Source organism: Sphaeramia orbicularis, chromosome 17 (genome assembly GCF_902148855.1).
Source record: "Sphaeramia orbicularis chromosome 17, fSphaOr1.1, whole genome shotgun sequence".
NCBI lineage: Eukaryota > Metazoa > Chordata > Actinopteri > Kurtiformes > Apogonidae > Sphaeramia > Sphaeramia orbicularis.
Genome location: NC_043973.1, coordinates 54,901,551 through 54,914,812, shown reverse-complemented (window position 1 = coordinate 54,914,812; position 13,262 = coordinate 54,901,551). Strand labels below are relative to the sequence as shown.

Below are 13,262 nucleotides of genomic sequence, written 5' to 3'. Positions count from 1 at the left end.
CTTTTTTTCACCAAAAAAACAAAGAGAAAATTTGTTGTTGTCATTATTTATAGGTTCTTATGATAATATTTTACTGATTCTGACCCATTTGAAATCCAATTGGACTGTATGTGTCTGTATGTGGAACCTGAATTAAAATGGTTTTGACACCATTTATTGTTAATTTCTTCAGTGTAATTTTTGCATTTCACAAATTCATCCTGCGGACCGGATCAGACCCTTTGGCGGGCCGGATTTGGCCCCCGGGCCGCATGTTTGACACCTGTGGTCTAGAGGATGTTCAGAGTTGGATGGCACATAGTTTTCTGAACTGGAATGAAAAGAAAACTGAAAATGTAATGTTTGGACCCCCTTGACCTCAAGCCACCCCTAGTATTGACCTGGGCCCCCGGGGCCCCTACAACAAACCTGCTGGGTGATTTTTGACAGCACCTTCACATCTAACAATCAAATAAATGCAGGTTTTAGAGCTAGTTTCTTTCAGCTCAGAATCCGTACTAAAGTCGAGACTTGAGTCTCCCTCAAAGACTTTGAGAAGGTGATCCATGCTTTGGTCTGGTCTGGTCTAGACCTGTACTCAGGTGTCTCTCAGTCTCTGCTGTCTCACCTTCAGTTGGTCCAAAATGCTGCTTCCTTCCTCTTTACTGGCACACTTAAGCCAGAGTGTATGACACCTGTTTTAGCCTCTACACTGGCTCCCAGTTCGTTTTAGAATTGATTTTCAGATTTGACTGTTTGTTTTGAAGTCATTCCATGGGTTGGCGCCTTCTTATCTTTCTGATCTTTTAATTGGTCACACACCTTCTTGATGACTGAGGTCAGCTGACCAGTCTCTCCTGGTTTTTCCAAGGTCCAGACTGAAGAACGGGGGGTGGGGGTGGGCTTTTCTGGAACTGCTCCTAAATGATTGAACAGCCTACCTCTCCATATCAGGACCTCACCTACAGTTGATACTTTTAAACTCATCTAAAAACCCATTTTTATTGTTTGGCTTTTAAACCGGATTGAGAATTGACTTTTTGGTATTTTGTTTATTTTATTTTACTTTATTTTATTTTTCCTGTGTAGATTTTAGTGTCTGTGTTTTATTTCTATTCCTGCTTTGAATCTTTACAGCACTTTGGAAAACATCTGTTGTTTTTAACTTTGCTTTATTTATAAAATTGACTTGACTTGAAAATTGAAAGATGATGCAGTTGATTTGGATTGGAATAAGACTGAGGAGCGGAGCCAAGAAGGGGGAGGAGCAAAAGTAACAAAGCACACTGAGGAGGACAGACGAGGAGTCTGAGTTAAATCCAGAAGGAAATCTAATGTGAAAACAGAATGTAAATGTGTTGATGTCAGTGGTGGAAGCCTGGCTGGATTCATGTCCAGGACAGAATGCTCTGTTTCCTGGAGTCTGTGGAGGACACATCTCACATACTTGGTTTCCTGGACTTCCACACCTGCACATCATTCAGAGCTAAGTGTCCACCACCTGTGGAGATCTCTGAGCTCCCCTTTTGTTCGTCCTCTTTGGACACTTGGACCCATATCCATAACTGTCCTCCTCATTCCCATCTCCCACCACCAGGACAGAACTGTCAGAACAAAGACAACGTCCACACCTGACCTTCTGCCCCGAAATAAAACCCATAAACCCTCCCACTAACTCACACTGACTCCCAAGACCAAGGACAGGTTGGGGGGACAGACCAAGGACAGTTTTCCTGTTTTCCTCTGGTTGACACTGGTTTCCTCTGTTGTCATATTCATAGTTATTTGTCCTTTCAATGGTCTGGACCAAGGTACTGTTTGTGTCTGGAGTTGGTCAGTAGCTCAGCACCACTAATGGAGTAGGATGGTTCAATGAGGACAATCAAAGTCTATGTGGACAGGAAAGGTGAAGGTGGTACTTTGGTCATACTGTGTTCTGTTGTGGAGAGCAGACTCACTGGGTGGATTCTTCTAAACTGGGACAGCATTTGTTGTGTTTTCCTCTGAAGGTGAACAGTGTGTGAGTCCCACTAGTGGATGTTGTGTAGTACTGTGTTGTCTTTGCTCCAGAGGTTTTTGTTCAGAGTTTTGCTGTTTCTTGTCACTGTGGGCTTCACAGCACAGTAGTAAACAGCAGAGTCTGACACTGCAGCAGAGGAGATGCTCATAGAGATGAGGTTTTTCTCCACATTAATCTTCAGTCCAGAAACATTTTCAATTCCTTTTGATCCTGAGGATGAGTGTGAGATGAGGAGCTCTGGTGGTTTTCCTGGATATTGTCGATACCAGAAGAAATAATCACCTGACACCATTTTAGAGTATTTATATGTGAGAGTAACAGAGTTTCCTTCTAAACTGGACTCTTCATTCTTGACTGGACTCAGATCTTCACAGTTGACACCTGAATGGACAAACGTCTGTCTTAGACTGAGTTTCATCTCAAACAAACATTATCAAGTGAAACATTGGAATTCAATTTAATCTTGTTGTTCTTTACCTGTGAGAACAACCAGTAGATGGAGATAAACCATCCAGTAATCCAGGTCCAGCATGTTGAATAAAGGGAATGTTCCTGGTTTGTAGATTGAACTGTGTTGAATAGATCAGTTGTTGTGTCTTGTGGAGTTCAGGATCAGATTAGCTCCTCCCTCAATTATTCACCAAGAGGCAACGACCAATCAACAGGCTCTTCAACCAAACTCTGTTGGTTCGTTCTCTTTCATTTCTCATATTCTGTAGAAAATGATTTCCTGTCAGTTTACCTCATTCTTCGATGAGTACAGAATGTTGGAGGTGTTCCAGTCATCCTTTCAAACCCTCATAGTACTGAGTCGGTATTGTTGAGGGTTCTCAATGACTTTGTTTTATCCTCAGACTGTGGTCACTGTGTGGTTCTGGTTCTGTTGGACCTGACGGCTGTCTTGGATACAGTGGACCATCAGGTTCTCCGGTCTCACCTTGAGAACTGGGTGGGCATTCAGGGTGTGGCTTTTGGCTGGTTCAGATCCTCTTGAACAGACAGAAGTTTTTGTGTCCATGTTTGACCTTTTGAGTCTGATGCTGCTCCTCTCACATGTGGAGTGCCTCAAGGCTCCATCCTCAGCCCTCTTCTCTTCTCCCTTTACTTCCTCTAGGATCAGTTCTCTAATAACACTAGCAGAAATAATATTAATAATAATACTACAAGATTTAAAAAAAAAAAAAAAAAAAAAACAAAGAAAAAAAAAACAGTAATAATTCAAAATAAACACACATAATTGTATGTGTGTGTTTGATCGTATCCTAAGTGTATGTCTACATGTACAAAATTGTTTACAGGCGTTGGTCTATTTGACGTTGCTTCAGTGGTCTTTTAAAGCTCTCTTTTTTTCTTTCTTCTTTAGTTGTCAGCTCTTGAAGCCAGTTCCATTCCACCATGGCTCTACATAGAACTGTTCTTTGCATTGATTGTGTTCTGGCTTTAGGAACTGTAAAGCAGCCTCTGGTGGCATGCCTCCTGTGGTATGTATTAGGGATGTCAGGAGAACAGAACCAATACTCAGCATACCATTTGATACTATGATGAAAAAAGACTCGTCCATACTCATTTTTTTAATAAATGGAAAAAACGATGCCTATGTTAGAATCTGTACCATCGGTAGGGTACTACTGTTCCAGAAATGATGTGGTCAGTCCACTCCGACAAAATGCATGCAACAGGTTCAGGAACTCGTGACGGAATGGACACAGCTGCAGCTAAAGCAGCTATGACCACCCTTTATTCTAAACCTGTAGACAGGGGCACGCCCATTAACAAACACATTCAAAGACTCACACAACAAACTCCATTCCTGGTCTGCGGGGGGTCAGGCTGGTCTTGGACTAGTTCACATGTACCAGGTCATGTCGAAAGGATCGAGGGTTGAAGTTTGTAAAGAGTCGTTTGCAGTGAATCCAAGCCGACTGTTTGACAGAGCAGCCTTTACAGACACATGAGAGACAACAGTGATACTGACATCTGCACAGAACAACCCAGAACCTGTGTGTCATGGTTGGATCAGTGTGTGAGTCCCTCTAGTGGATGTTGTGTAGTACTGTGTTGTCTTTGCTCCAGAGGTTTTTGTTCAGAGTTTTGCTGTTTCCTGTCACTGTGGGCTGCAGAGCACAGTAGTAAACAGCAGAGTCTGACACTGCAGCAGAGGAGATGCTCATAGAGATGAGGTTTTTCTCCACATTAATCTTCAGTCCAGAAACATTTTCAATTCCTTTTGATCCTGAGGATGAGTGTGAGATGAGGAGCTCTGGTGGCTTTCCTGGATATTGTCGATACCAGAAGAAATAATCATTGATTGCCAAAGTTTTAGAGTATTTATATGTGAGAGTAACAGAGTTTCCTTCTAAACTGGACTCTTCATTCTCGACTGGACTCAGTTCTTCACTGTCGACACCTGAAGGATCAAACATCTGTGTTAGACTGAGTTTCATCACAAACAAACATTATCAAGTGAAACATTGGAATTCAACTGAATCCTGTAGTTCTTTACCTGTGAGAACAACCAGTAGATGGAGATAAACCATCCAGTAATCCAGGTCCAGCATGTTGAATCAAGGGAATGTTCCTGGTTTGTAGATTGAACTGTGTTGAATAGATCAGTTGTTGTGTCTTGTGTAGTTCAGGATCAGATCAGCTCCTCCCTCAATTATTCACCAAGAGGCAATGACCAGTCAACAGGCTCTTCAACCAAACTCTGTTGCTTCGTTCTCTTTCATTTCTCAGATTGTGTTGAAAAGGATTTCCTGTCAGTTGACTTTATTCTTAGATGAGTACAGGAATTTGGAGGTGTTCCAGTCTGCCTTTCAAACCCTCATAGTACTGAGTCGGTATTGTTGAGGGTTCTCAATGACTTTGATTTTTTTTTTTTTAGCTTACTGGCTGACAGGCCGTAAGCTATTGTTGTCATGCCAGGGCTCAAAATTAACTTTTTGACCTAGGAGCACTGTGCTCCTAACCCTAAAAAGTTAGGAGCACAGGCTAAAATCTAGGTGCACCACTATTATATAAAAAATTTGGAGAACAAGCAAAACTCTTGGCCATACCAAGTAATATTCCTATATGTATTTAAGCAATATTAACAACCTAGAATAAAGTATTTGAATAGAGTATGAAAGAAAAAGCTTACATTGACACAGGTGCAAAACAATTGTCAATGTGTGGTATATACTTTAGTTGGTTCTTGGAGAAGAAAGACGAATCTTTTGAAACGGAAGCCATCAAAAAATAATCCGAAATAGAGCGCTTCATCTTCCCTGTTTACACAAACAGCGCCCACAGGCTCGCAGAAACTTTTGACGAATCATGTACACGTCTGGATACCGCTTGTTGTTTATTCATTAGCCCCTCGATTCGCTGGTTACGGTCAGCTGATCGTGTAGCAAGTTGATTCGCGCAACATGATTATCTGACTTGCAGGATACATTACGTCATGCGAAAATACTTGGAACAACGCCAGCGCTACTAACCGGGTTTGGCGGGAGATTGTTTCAAACGTTGGTGGAGTTATTTGATCCCTTTGTTTATGCCACCTGCGCACACGAGGGGGCGGGGACTAGATTTTCCGCTTCAGTCAGCGGGGCGTGGAGCTTGTTTATTTTCGGCTGACGAGTTACTTCTGCAGCCATTATTCTAGGCGCACGTATTAATTTTCGCTCATTTTTTTATTGGCGCACCGTGCGATCGTAATCTCAAAAACAGTCGCACTACCGAAATTCTCAGGCGCATGCGACCGTAATTCAGTCGCAGTCACGAGCCCTGCATGCGGTGTCCGTCGTTGTCGTCGTCTGTCGTCTGTCGTCTGTCGTCCATTACAGAATTGTCAATCGTCTTCTCCGAAACTACAATTCCGATTAACTTCAAACTTGGTATACAGCTTCTTTATGATGATGTCGACAAAAGTTAGTGAAATTATTTGGATCCGGATCTGATTCTGGATTTGGTGCGACTTTGAAAAATGTTCCCATTATAAGAGATAGGAAGTGAATTGATCCAATAAATCAGTAAGTATCGATGATGTCAAGTTGGAATTTAATTTTTTTACTGATCTGATTGGAATATGACCAAAACATGGGCTGTTTCTGTTATATAATAAATACATATAACTGGGTGATAATAAATGGCATCTGGATACATTTCCCAAAGTTTTTAATTTGGCCGGTAAGCTACAGGGCCATTGGTCCTATTGTTTTTGTTTTTTTTTTGATTTAGTGATTTATTCCGAACATGCAATGAAATTTAACATATATGCAAACTAGCAAACCATACATAATAATTCAAATATCAAGAATCATAACAATCTTAGACAGAAGAACAGCACAATAGTTCCATTTACCTGAAAAGGGGCAGGAAGAAGTGCAACTGATTTAACCCCACCCCCCCTGCCTAAAATATTATTAATAATATACATGTCCCTCTTCCTTTTACATTACTCTTTTATATTTATACATCTATTTACACACACACACACACACACACACACACACACACACACACGCACACACTCATTCATCCATAGGCACATACATACGTTTATACATATACATAACATACAAGTACACACACACATACAAATATGGTGACAGTTACTAAACCTCATCTCTATATCTTGTGAAAAACCTGTGTTTTCGAATATGCTCCTATTTGAACATTCCTTGTGCTCCTCCCTCAGTGTATTCCATACTTTAACAACACACACACACAAATGCTAAATCTTTTCCAGTCGTGCGCACCCTCTGAATTTAGAAATTCCATCTACCCTTAAATTCTACGTCCTTCCCTTTCAGTGAATAATTTTTGTGTGTTTCCTGGTAGTTGATTATTTTGGCTTTGAATATGATTTGTGTTGTTTGCAGTTCTATGATGTCTGTGAGTTTTAGTCACTTTGACTGTAAAAATAATGCATTTGTGTGATCTGTGGAACCTGCCTTGTGAGTGATCCTTACTGCTTTCTGGTGTAGAATGATTAGTGGATGGATTGGACTGATGGAGTTATGGGCCCAAACCTCTGCACACTAACTTATAGATGGTAGAACTAGGGCTGCACGAATAATCAATTTTAAATCAAAATCAGATTTTTTAATTAGGACGATTTTTAAAAAAGGGAAATCATCAAATCGATATCATCTTTCTCGTGCCTATGGGCCACACGCCTGCGGGCTACCGTAGACCCCTTCTCCAGGCTACCGTAGGCCCCTCCTCCAGGCTACCGTAGGCCCCTCCTCCAGGCTACCGTAGGCCTCTCCTCCAGGCTACCGTAGGCCCCTCCTCCAGGCTACCGTAGGCCCCTCCTCCAGGCTACTGTAGGCCCCTCCTCCAGGCTACTGTAGGTTCATCCTCCAGGCTACTGTAGGCCCCTCCTCCAGGCTACTGTAGGCCCCTCCTCCAGGCTACTGTAGGTTCATCCTCCAGGCTACTGTAGGCCCCTCCTCCAGGCTACTGTAGGCCCCTCCTCCAGGCTACTGTAGGCTCCTCCTCCAGGCTACTGTAGGCTCCTCCTTCAGGCTACTGTAGGCTCCTCCTCCAGGCTACCGTAGGCTCCTCCTCCAGGCTACCGTAGTCTCCTCCTCCTATCTGTGACAGTGGTCTGTCACAGAAGTCCGTGTAGTGACCACAGACGTTAAATCTGTTACCTGCAGTAGTGATATCAATGTAAGCTGATGTTTCACGCACGGATCCCCCAGTTTAAATAGAACCACATGTGGATCCCCCAGTTTAAATAGAACCACATGTGGATCACTTGTATTTCATAGTTCATGCACACATGACTGATGTCTGTCACTGTCTTACAGTGGTATCCCTTCTGGGCCCAGATACCCCAAAAAGGGAAAAAAAACATTTTTACTTATAATTAATTAATTTCTCTTACTTGCTAAATTTTTCAGTCACAAATGTAAGTTCTGTAACACAAAACCAAATATTATTTATTTTTTGCAACATGTTGAACTTTATTTAAAGCTGTTGGATAAATCTGGAAACAAAAAGGCTATAAAACCCATCAGTATTTGCTCTGATTTGGACATTGTATTGTGGTGTATTCCCCCTGGCAAACTTGTTCTGTTATTTTCTTGTTGTATATATTGTTTGTATACTCTACTTCATTCAATAAAGATTTAATTAAGAAAAAAAAAACTTCTGTGGGTTCATCAGGTGATACCATCACAGATTTGAGGTCGGAGCAGTGGCTTGCATTGTGGGCTGCTCACAAAATAACAAGCTGACTTCTGTTGTCTGTTGTAGTTTGTACCTAAATATAAAAATTGAAAATCGAGTTTTTAGAGGAAAAAGTCGGGTTTTTATTTTTTGCCAAAATTGTGCAGCCCTAGGTAGAACTATGGAACAGTAAAGAATGCGGAGTGATTTGTGATCCAGAACCTGTTTTGCTTTATTTAATCCTCCAATACTTCTTGATCATTTGATTGTATATGTCTTACATGAGGCTTCCAGCTGATCTGATTATCTGTTGTCACCCCTAAGAATTTGATTTCTGCAACTCCATCGATGTTTACCCCATCTAGTTGAATCTGTATTGTTCTATTGTTTCGATCATTTCTGCAATTCCCAAACTTTGTTTTCTCCTCAGACTGTGGTCACTGTGTGGTTCTGGTTCTGTTGGACCTGATGGCTGCCTTGGATACAGTGGACCATCAGGTTCTGAATGATAAACACACTGAGATCCTGTGGTTTGGACCAGCTGATGGCTTCAGAGTCCATGTGGATCTGGATCCTTTACGTCAACATTTGACACAGACAGTAACAAACCTGGGTTTAAGGCTGGACACTGATCTGAAACTTGATGCACAGATTCAATCGGTGCTGAAGTCCATGTGTTTTCAGCTGAGACAACTGGACAAAGTTCAACCGTTTCTTTGTCAGTTTCATTTGGAGGTTTGAATCCCTGCTTTTATCCAGTCTGCTTTAGACTGTAATGGCTTTTATGTTGGCTTGGTCCAGACATCAATGGTTCATCTCCAGCTGGTTCCAAACATTGCTGATCCACCTTCAACTGGAGCCAAAAACCAGACCATATCAGCCCAGTTTTAGCATCAGTTCATTGGCTCCCGGTTGGTTGTGTCATTGCTGTTCAAATGTGTTCCTTCCTTTGTCAGTGTCTTCATGGCCTTGGCCCATAGTATCTGTGGGACCTGCTCCAGTCGGACACATCAGTCATTGTTGTTCATCCCAAAGACAAACAGGAAACTGAAGGTGACTGGGCTTTTTCAGTGGTTTCTTCCAAACTGTGGAATGAACCACCTTTGCACATCGGGTAGGACCATTCACTGACTGTTTTTAAATCTGCTCCTTAAACAGACTGTTTGTGTTTGGCTTTGCACTCTGTTTGACAGCTTGGCCTTCATTGGTTTAATGTTTAATGACTTGAATTGTTTATTCATTCTGTGGTGTGTTTTATTTGTTATTGTGTTGGTGTACAGCTCTTTGGTCAACTGTGTTGTTTTGAAAGTGTTTTATGAATAAAGTTGAGTTGATAAGAGTAGTTGGTGGTACCAATACCAGTATCAGGTATCGGGTCCGATACTTTTTGTTCAGTTTGGTTAATTCAGCCCTCTGCTGGATTAATTGACAAACGCTCATTCCAACACATTAAATGTCAGTAGCAGCACTTTGCTCCAGTCAGACTAACGACAACGACAATAAAGCACATTTACAAAAGGAACTAAGAACTGAAATGGGATTATTAAGGACAAGTATCGGTACTCGGTATCGGTAAGTAATCAAATATAAGTGTTTGTACTCGGTTTGGAAAAAAGTGGTATGGGTGCATCCCTACCTGTAACTACTTAGCACTGATTAATTGGAACACAAAATCGGTTTGTTGAACTTGTTAGGCCTTGAACTCCATAGACAGGTGCATCCAATCATGAGAAAAGGTATTTAAGGAAACCAGTGGCAAGTAGTTCTTGTCTTTAACTCTGCTCTGAAGAGTGGCAACATGGGAGCATCAAAACAACTGTCAAATGACCTGAAAACAAGGAGTGTTCAACATTATGGTTAAGGGGAAGGCTACAAAAACTATGAGATTTCAGCTGTCAGTTTGGACTGTGAGGAAATGGAAGACCACAGGAACAGTTCTAGTTCAGAGTCTAGTTCAGGGTGCCCAAATTGATGCACCTGTCTAATTTTGTTTTGATGCATTTTGCAGATTTCCTGTTCATCCAGTAAACCTCATCAGTTATTTGATAGATGCAAATGAAATTGCTGATCCAAACACCTAATTATTTATAAATGAAAATAATAGAAATTGTCAGGGGTGTCCAGACTTTTTTGTACAACTGTAACATTTGCATCTAACAGTGTGTGAGTCCCTCTAGTGGATGTTGTGTAGTACTGTGTTGTCTTTGCTCCAGAGGTTTTTGTTCAGAGTTTTGCTGTTTCCTGTCACTGTGGGCCTCACAGCACAGTAGTACACAGCAGAGTCTGACACTGCAGCAGAGGAGATCTGCACTTGGACCTTTTCTCCATGTGCTTCCACAAACAGTCTATGGTTTAATGCATTTTGTGTTCCATAGTGAAAGATTAGAAACTCAGGTGGTTTTCCTGGATATTGTCGATACCAGTAGAGCTGATCACTGAGTGTCACTGTTATAGAGTATTTATATGTAAGAGTAACAGAGTTTCCTTCTAAACTGGACTCTTCATTCTTGACTGGACTCAGTTCTTCACAGTCGACACCTAGAAAAGACAGAGTTCTGTTAACTCAACCTGGAATAAAGTCTATCAGTGAATCCTGTTTCAAAGCTGTTTAAATGTGACTGGTACAGAACCAAACATACGTGTTGTAATGGTTAGAATCAACCCATAAACCATCCAGTAATCCAGGTCCAGCATGTTGAATAAATGGAATGTTCCTGGTTTGTAGATTGAACTGTGTTGAATAGATCAGTTGCTGTGTCTTGTGTAGTTCAGGATCAGATCAGCTCCTCCTCCTCCTCCTCCTCCTCCTCCTCCTCAGTGTCTCCGTCTCCTTGTAGATGTGTTTTTTTTTTCTGACTCACTTCCTTCTCCTTCAGCTCTGTAACATGATAGTGATGGTGCATTCACTGTCCTGTAAATCCATGTTTCAGACTGTGACCAACCCAGGTTGACTTTCTGATGTTTAACCCAGGTCCATTTCATTCAGTCCACATCTGCTGATGGAACAGTCAAGGTCAAGGTAAACTTTATTATCCCCGAGGGGCAATTTGTTCTACAGCCAGCAGTTTCACATGGACAACAAACCAACAATAAATACAATAAATAATCCATTAAAAACAATAGCACCAACATTACAAAGAATTATTCAGCAGAGCAATGGCTGCCGGAACCAAAGAATTCCTCGTCCTATTGGTCCTACATTTAGGAATACTGTATGTGCGACCTGATGGAAGCAACCTGAACACATCGTAAAGGGGATGACTGGGATCATCCAGGACTGACTGAGCCTTCTTCAAACTGCCGGCGGCTCTACTCTTAGAAATCCAGCCTTTTAACTACTTATTTCTTGCCTTTCAACGCTTACTCACTTGAATCCAACCTCTTAACCGTGTCTTTTTAACTTGACGCTATCAACCCAAACCTCCATCAGGACAGGTCAGTATTGTCAGTGGATCCTTACCTCTGGCTGTCACCCACCGCTTCCCGCGCTCTGCCCGGTATCTCGCTGTTTCCACAATGGCGTCATCCTCATCAGCCGGAGATAGTCCTCTCGTCCAAGCAAACAAAACCCTGGTAAAGGCTTACCAAACTATCGCGGATCTCAAAGAGGAAATACTGCGCCTCTCCACAGAACTCGCAGAGAAAAATGCCCAGCTCTGTGGTTTCTCCAGCCGCCTTCCCACACTGTCCAGTCTGTTCCTGAAAAGCGCAGAGAAGCCCAAAGCCTCCTGTGATGATACGGTGTTATGGGATCCTTCCTCTGCCTGTTCTCGCCCCCCGTGTTCTACACCCTGGTCTGAAGTGGTGATTTGTGGCCGCAAAAAGAACACGAGCAAAGACTCACCACCGCCGACCATCAGCACATCAAACCGCTTCGGCGTCCTGTCCGTGGAGGACGCTCCGGCTCCCCCCGCCACGGCTGGTGTGCCCCCCATCCCACCTGGCTCTGTCCGGGAACCGGCTCCTGCTGCACCGTCGCTGCCACCGAGCTGATTACCGGCGACAGTCCTAAAGCCGGTCCTCCTGTAAAGCCGTCGAACAAGGGTCCCCGCTCCTCGGTCCGCTCCTCTGCCCGGCGCCGCCTCCTCCGAGAGGCCGTCCGCCGTCACACTGACAGTCCACCCGTGGAATGTCCACCTAGAGCTACCAGGAACCCTTCACCTTCAACACCGTCTCCTCGACCACTTTTCCCTCTGACCACCGCTATCCTCGGGGACTCCATCATCCGTCACGTCCGTTTCTTTAACGCCATAACCAGGTGTTTTCCTGGTTCCACCGTCACCTCCATCCTCCATGAACTCCCTCAGCTGCTGCTCTCACTGCCGTCCACCGTTACCTGGATCATAGTTCACGTGGGCTTCAATGACACTTCTCTTCAACAGTCCGAGGTGACAAAGGTTCATTTTAAAAACCTCTTTGATAAACTGAAAGGATCCGGGAAGGCTGTTTTCATTTCCGGGCCCCTCCCCTCCTTTGCCCGTGGTGTGGGCCGTTTCAGCCGACTCCTCAGCCTGAACACCTGGCTCCAGTCCACCTCTGCTCTGAACGGCTTCAGTTTTATTGATAACTTTAATCTGTTCTGGAACCGCTCCTCCTTCTATAAGTCCGATGGTGTCCACCCCTCTAGACTAGGCAGCAGGGTCTTGGCTCAAAACATCCAACACGCTGTCCTGACCAAAACCACACCCACACCAATGTGACTGCCCTCCCTCTTCTGCTGCAGCCACCTGCTCCCCCTGCTGGTCACATCTAATATCACCACGTTCAGAGTCTCCTGTAAAATCTGTAGTGAGAATAAACAACACCCCAACTGATCTGTCCTCCTCTCCCAGGCCCTCACTGTCCACCTGTCAACTAACCACCTCAGTGAATTCCTCTTCTCCTTCCCCATCTCCAGCAGCCTACACCTCTGCCTTGCTCTTCCCCATTCCTGTCATATCCAGGTCTCGTATGGGGTTTCACTCTGCTAAAAGGCATCGTAGGTGGTTGAGACAAATCCCATTACACACAGCGGACACGAACACCATGATGTCACCACCACCTAGCCGGTTTGGGTAACTAAATGCACGTTCCATTGCCAATAAATCCTTCTCCCTAAATG

The 13,262-nt window shown here is 43.3% G+C and overlaps 2 gene segments (V, D, J or C); both read right to left on the bottom strand.

Annotated features, from left to right (window-relative positions):
* Window positions 1-2,015: 2,015 nt before the first annotated feature.
* Window positions 2,016-2,607, bottom strand: LOC115437243 (T cell receptor alpha variable 3-like; the record flags this gene model as incomplete). The annotated part of the segment is given in 2 exon segments: window positions 2,016-2,380; window positions 2,477-2,607. Coding segments are annotated over 2 exon segments (420 nt in total), but the record flags the coding sequence as incomplete, so codon positions are not given.
* A 1,533-nt stretch (window positions 2,608-4,140) lies between these two features.
* LOC115437466 (Ig kappa chain V region 2717-like) lies at window positions 4,141-4,628 on the bottom strand (the record flags this gene model as incomplete). The annotated part of the segment is given in 2 exon segments: window positions 4,141-4,406; window positions 4,503-4,628. Coding segments are annotated over 2 exon segments (321 nt in total), but the record flags the coding sequence as incomplete, so codon positions are not given.
* Between the last annotated feature and the right edge of the window lie 8,634 nt (window positions 4,629-13,262).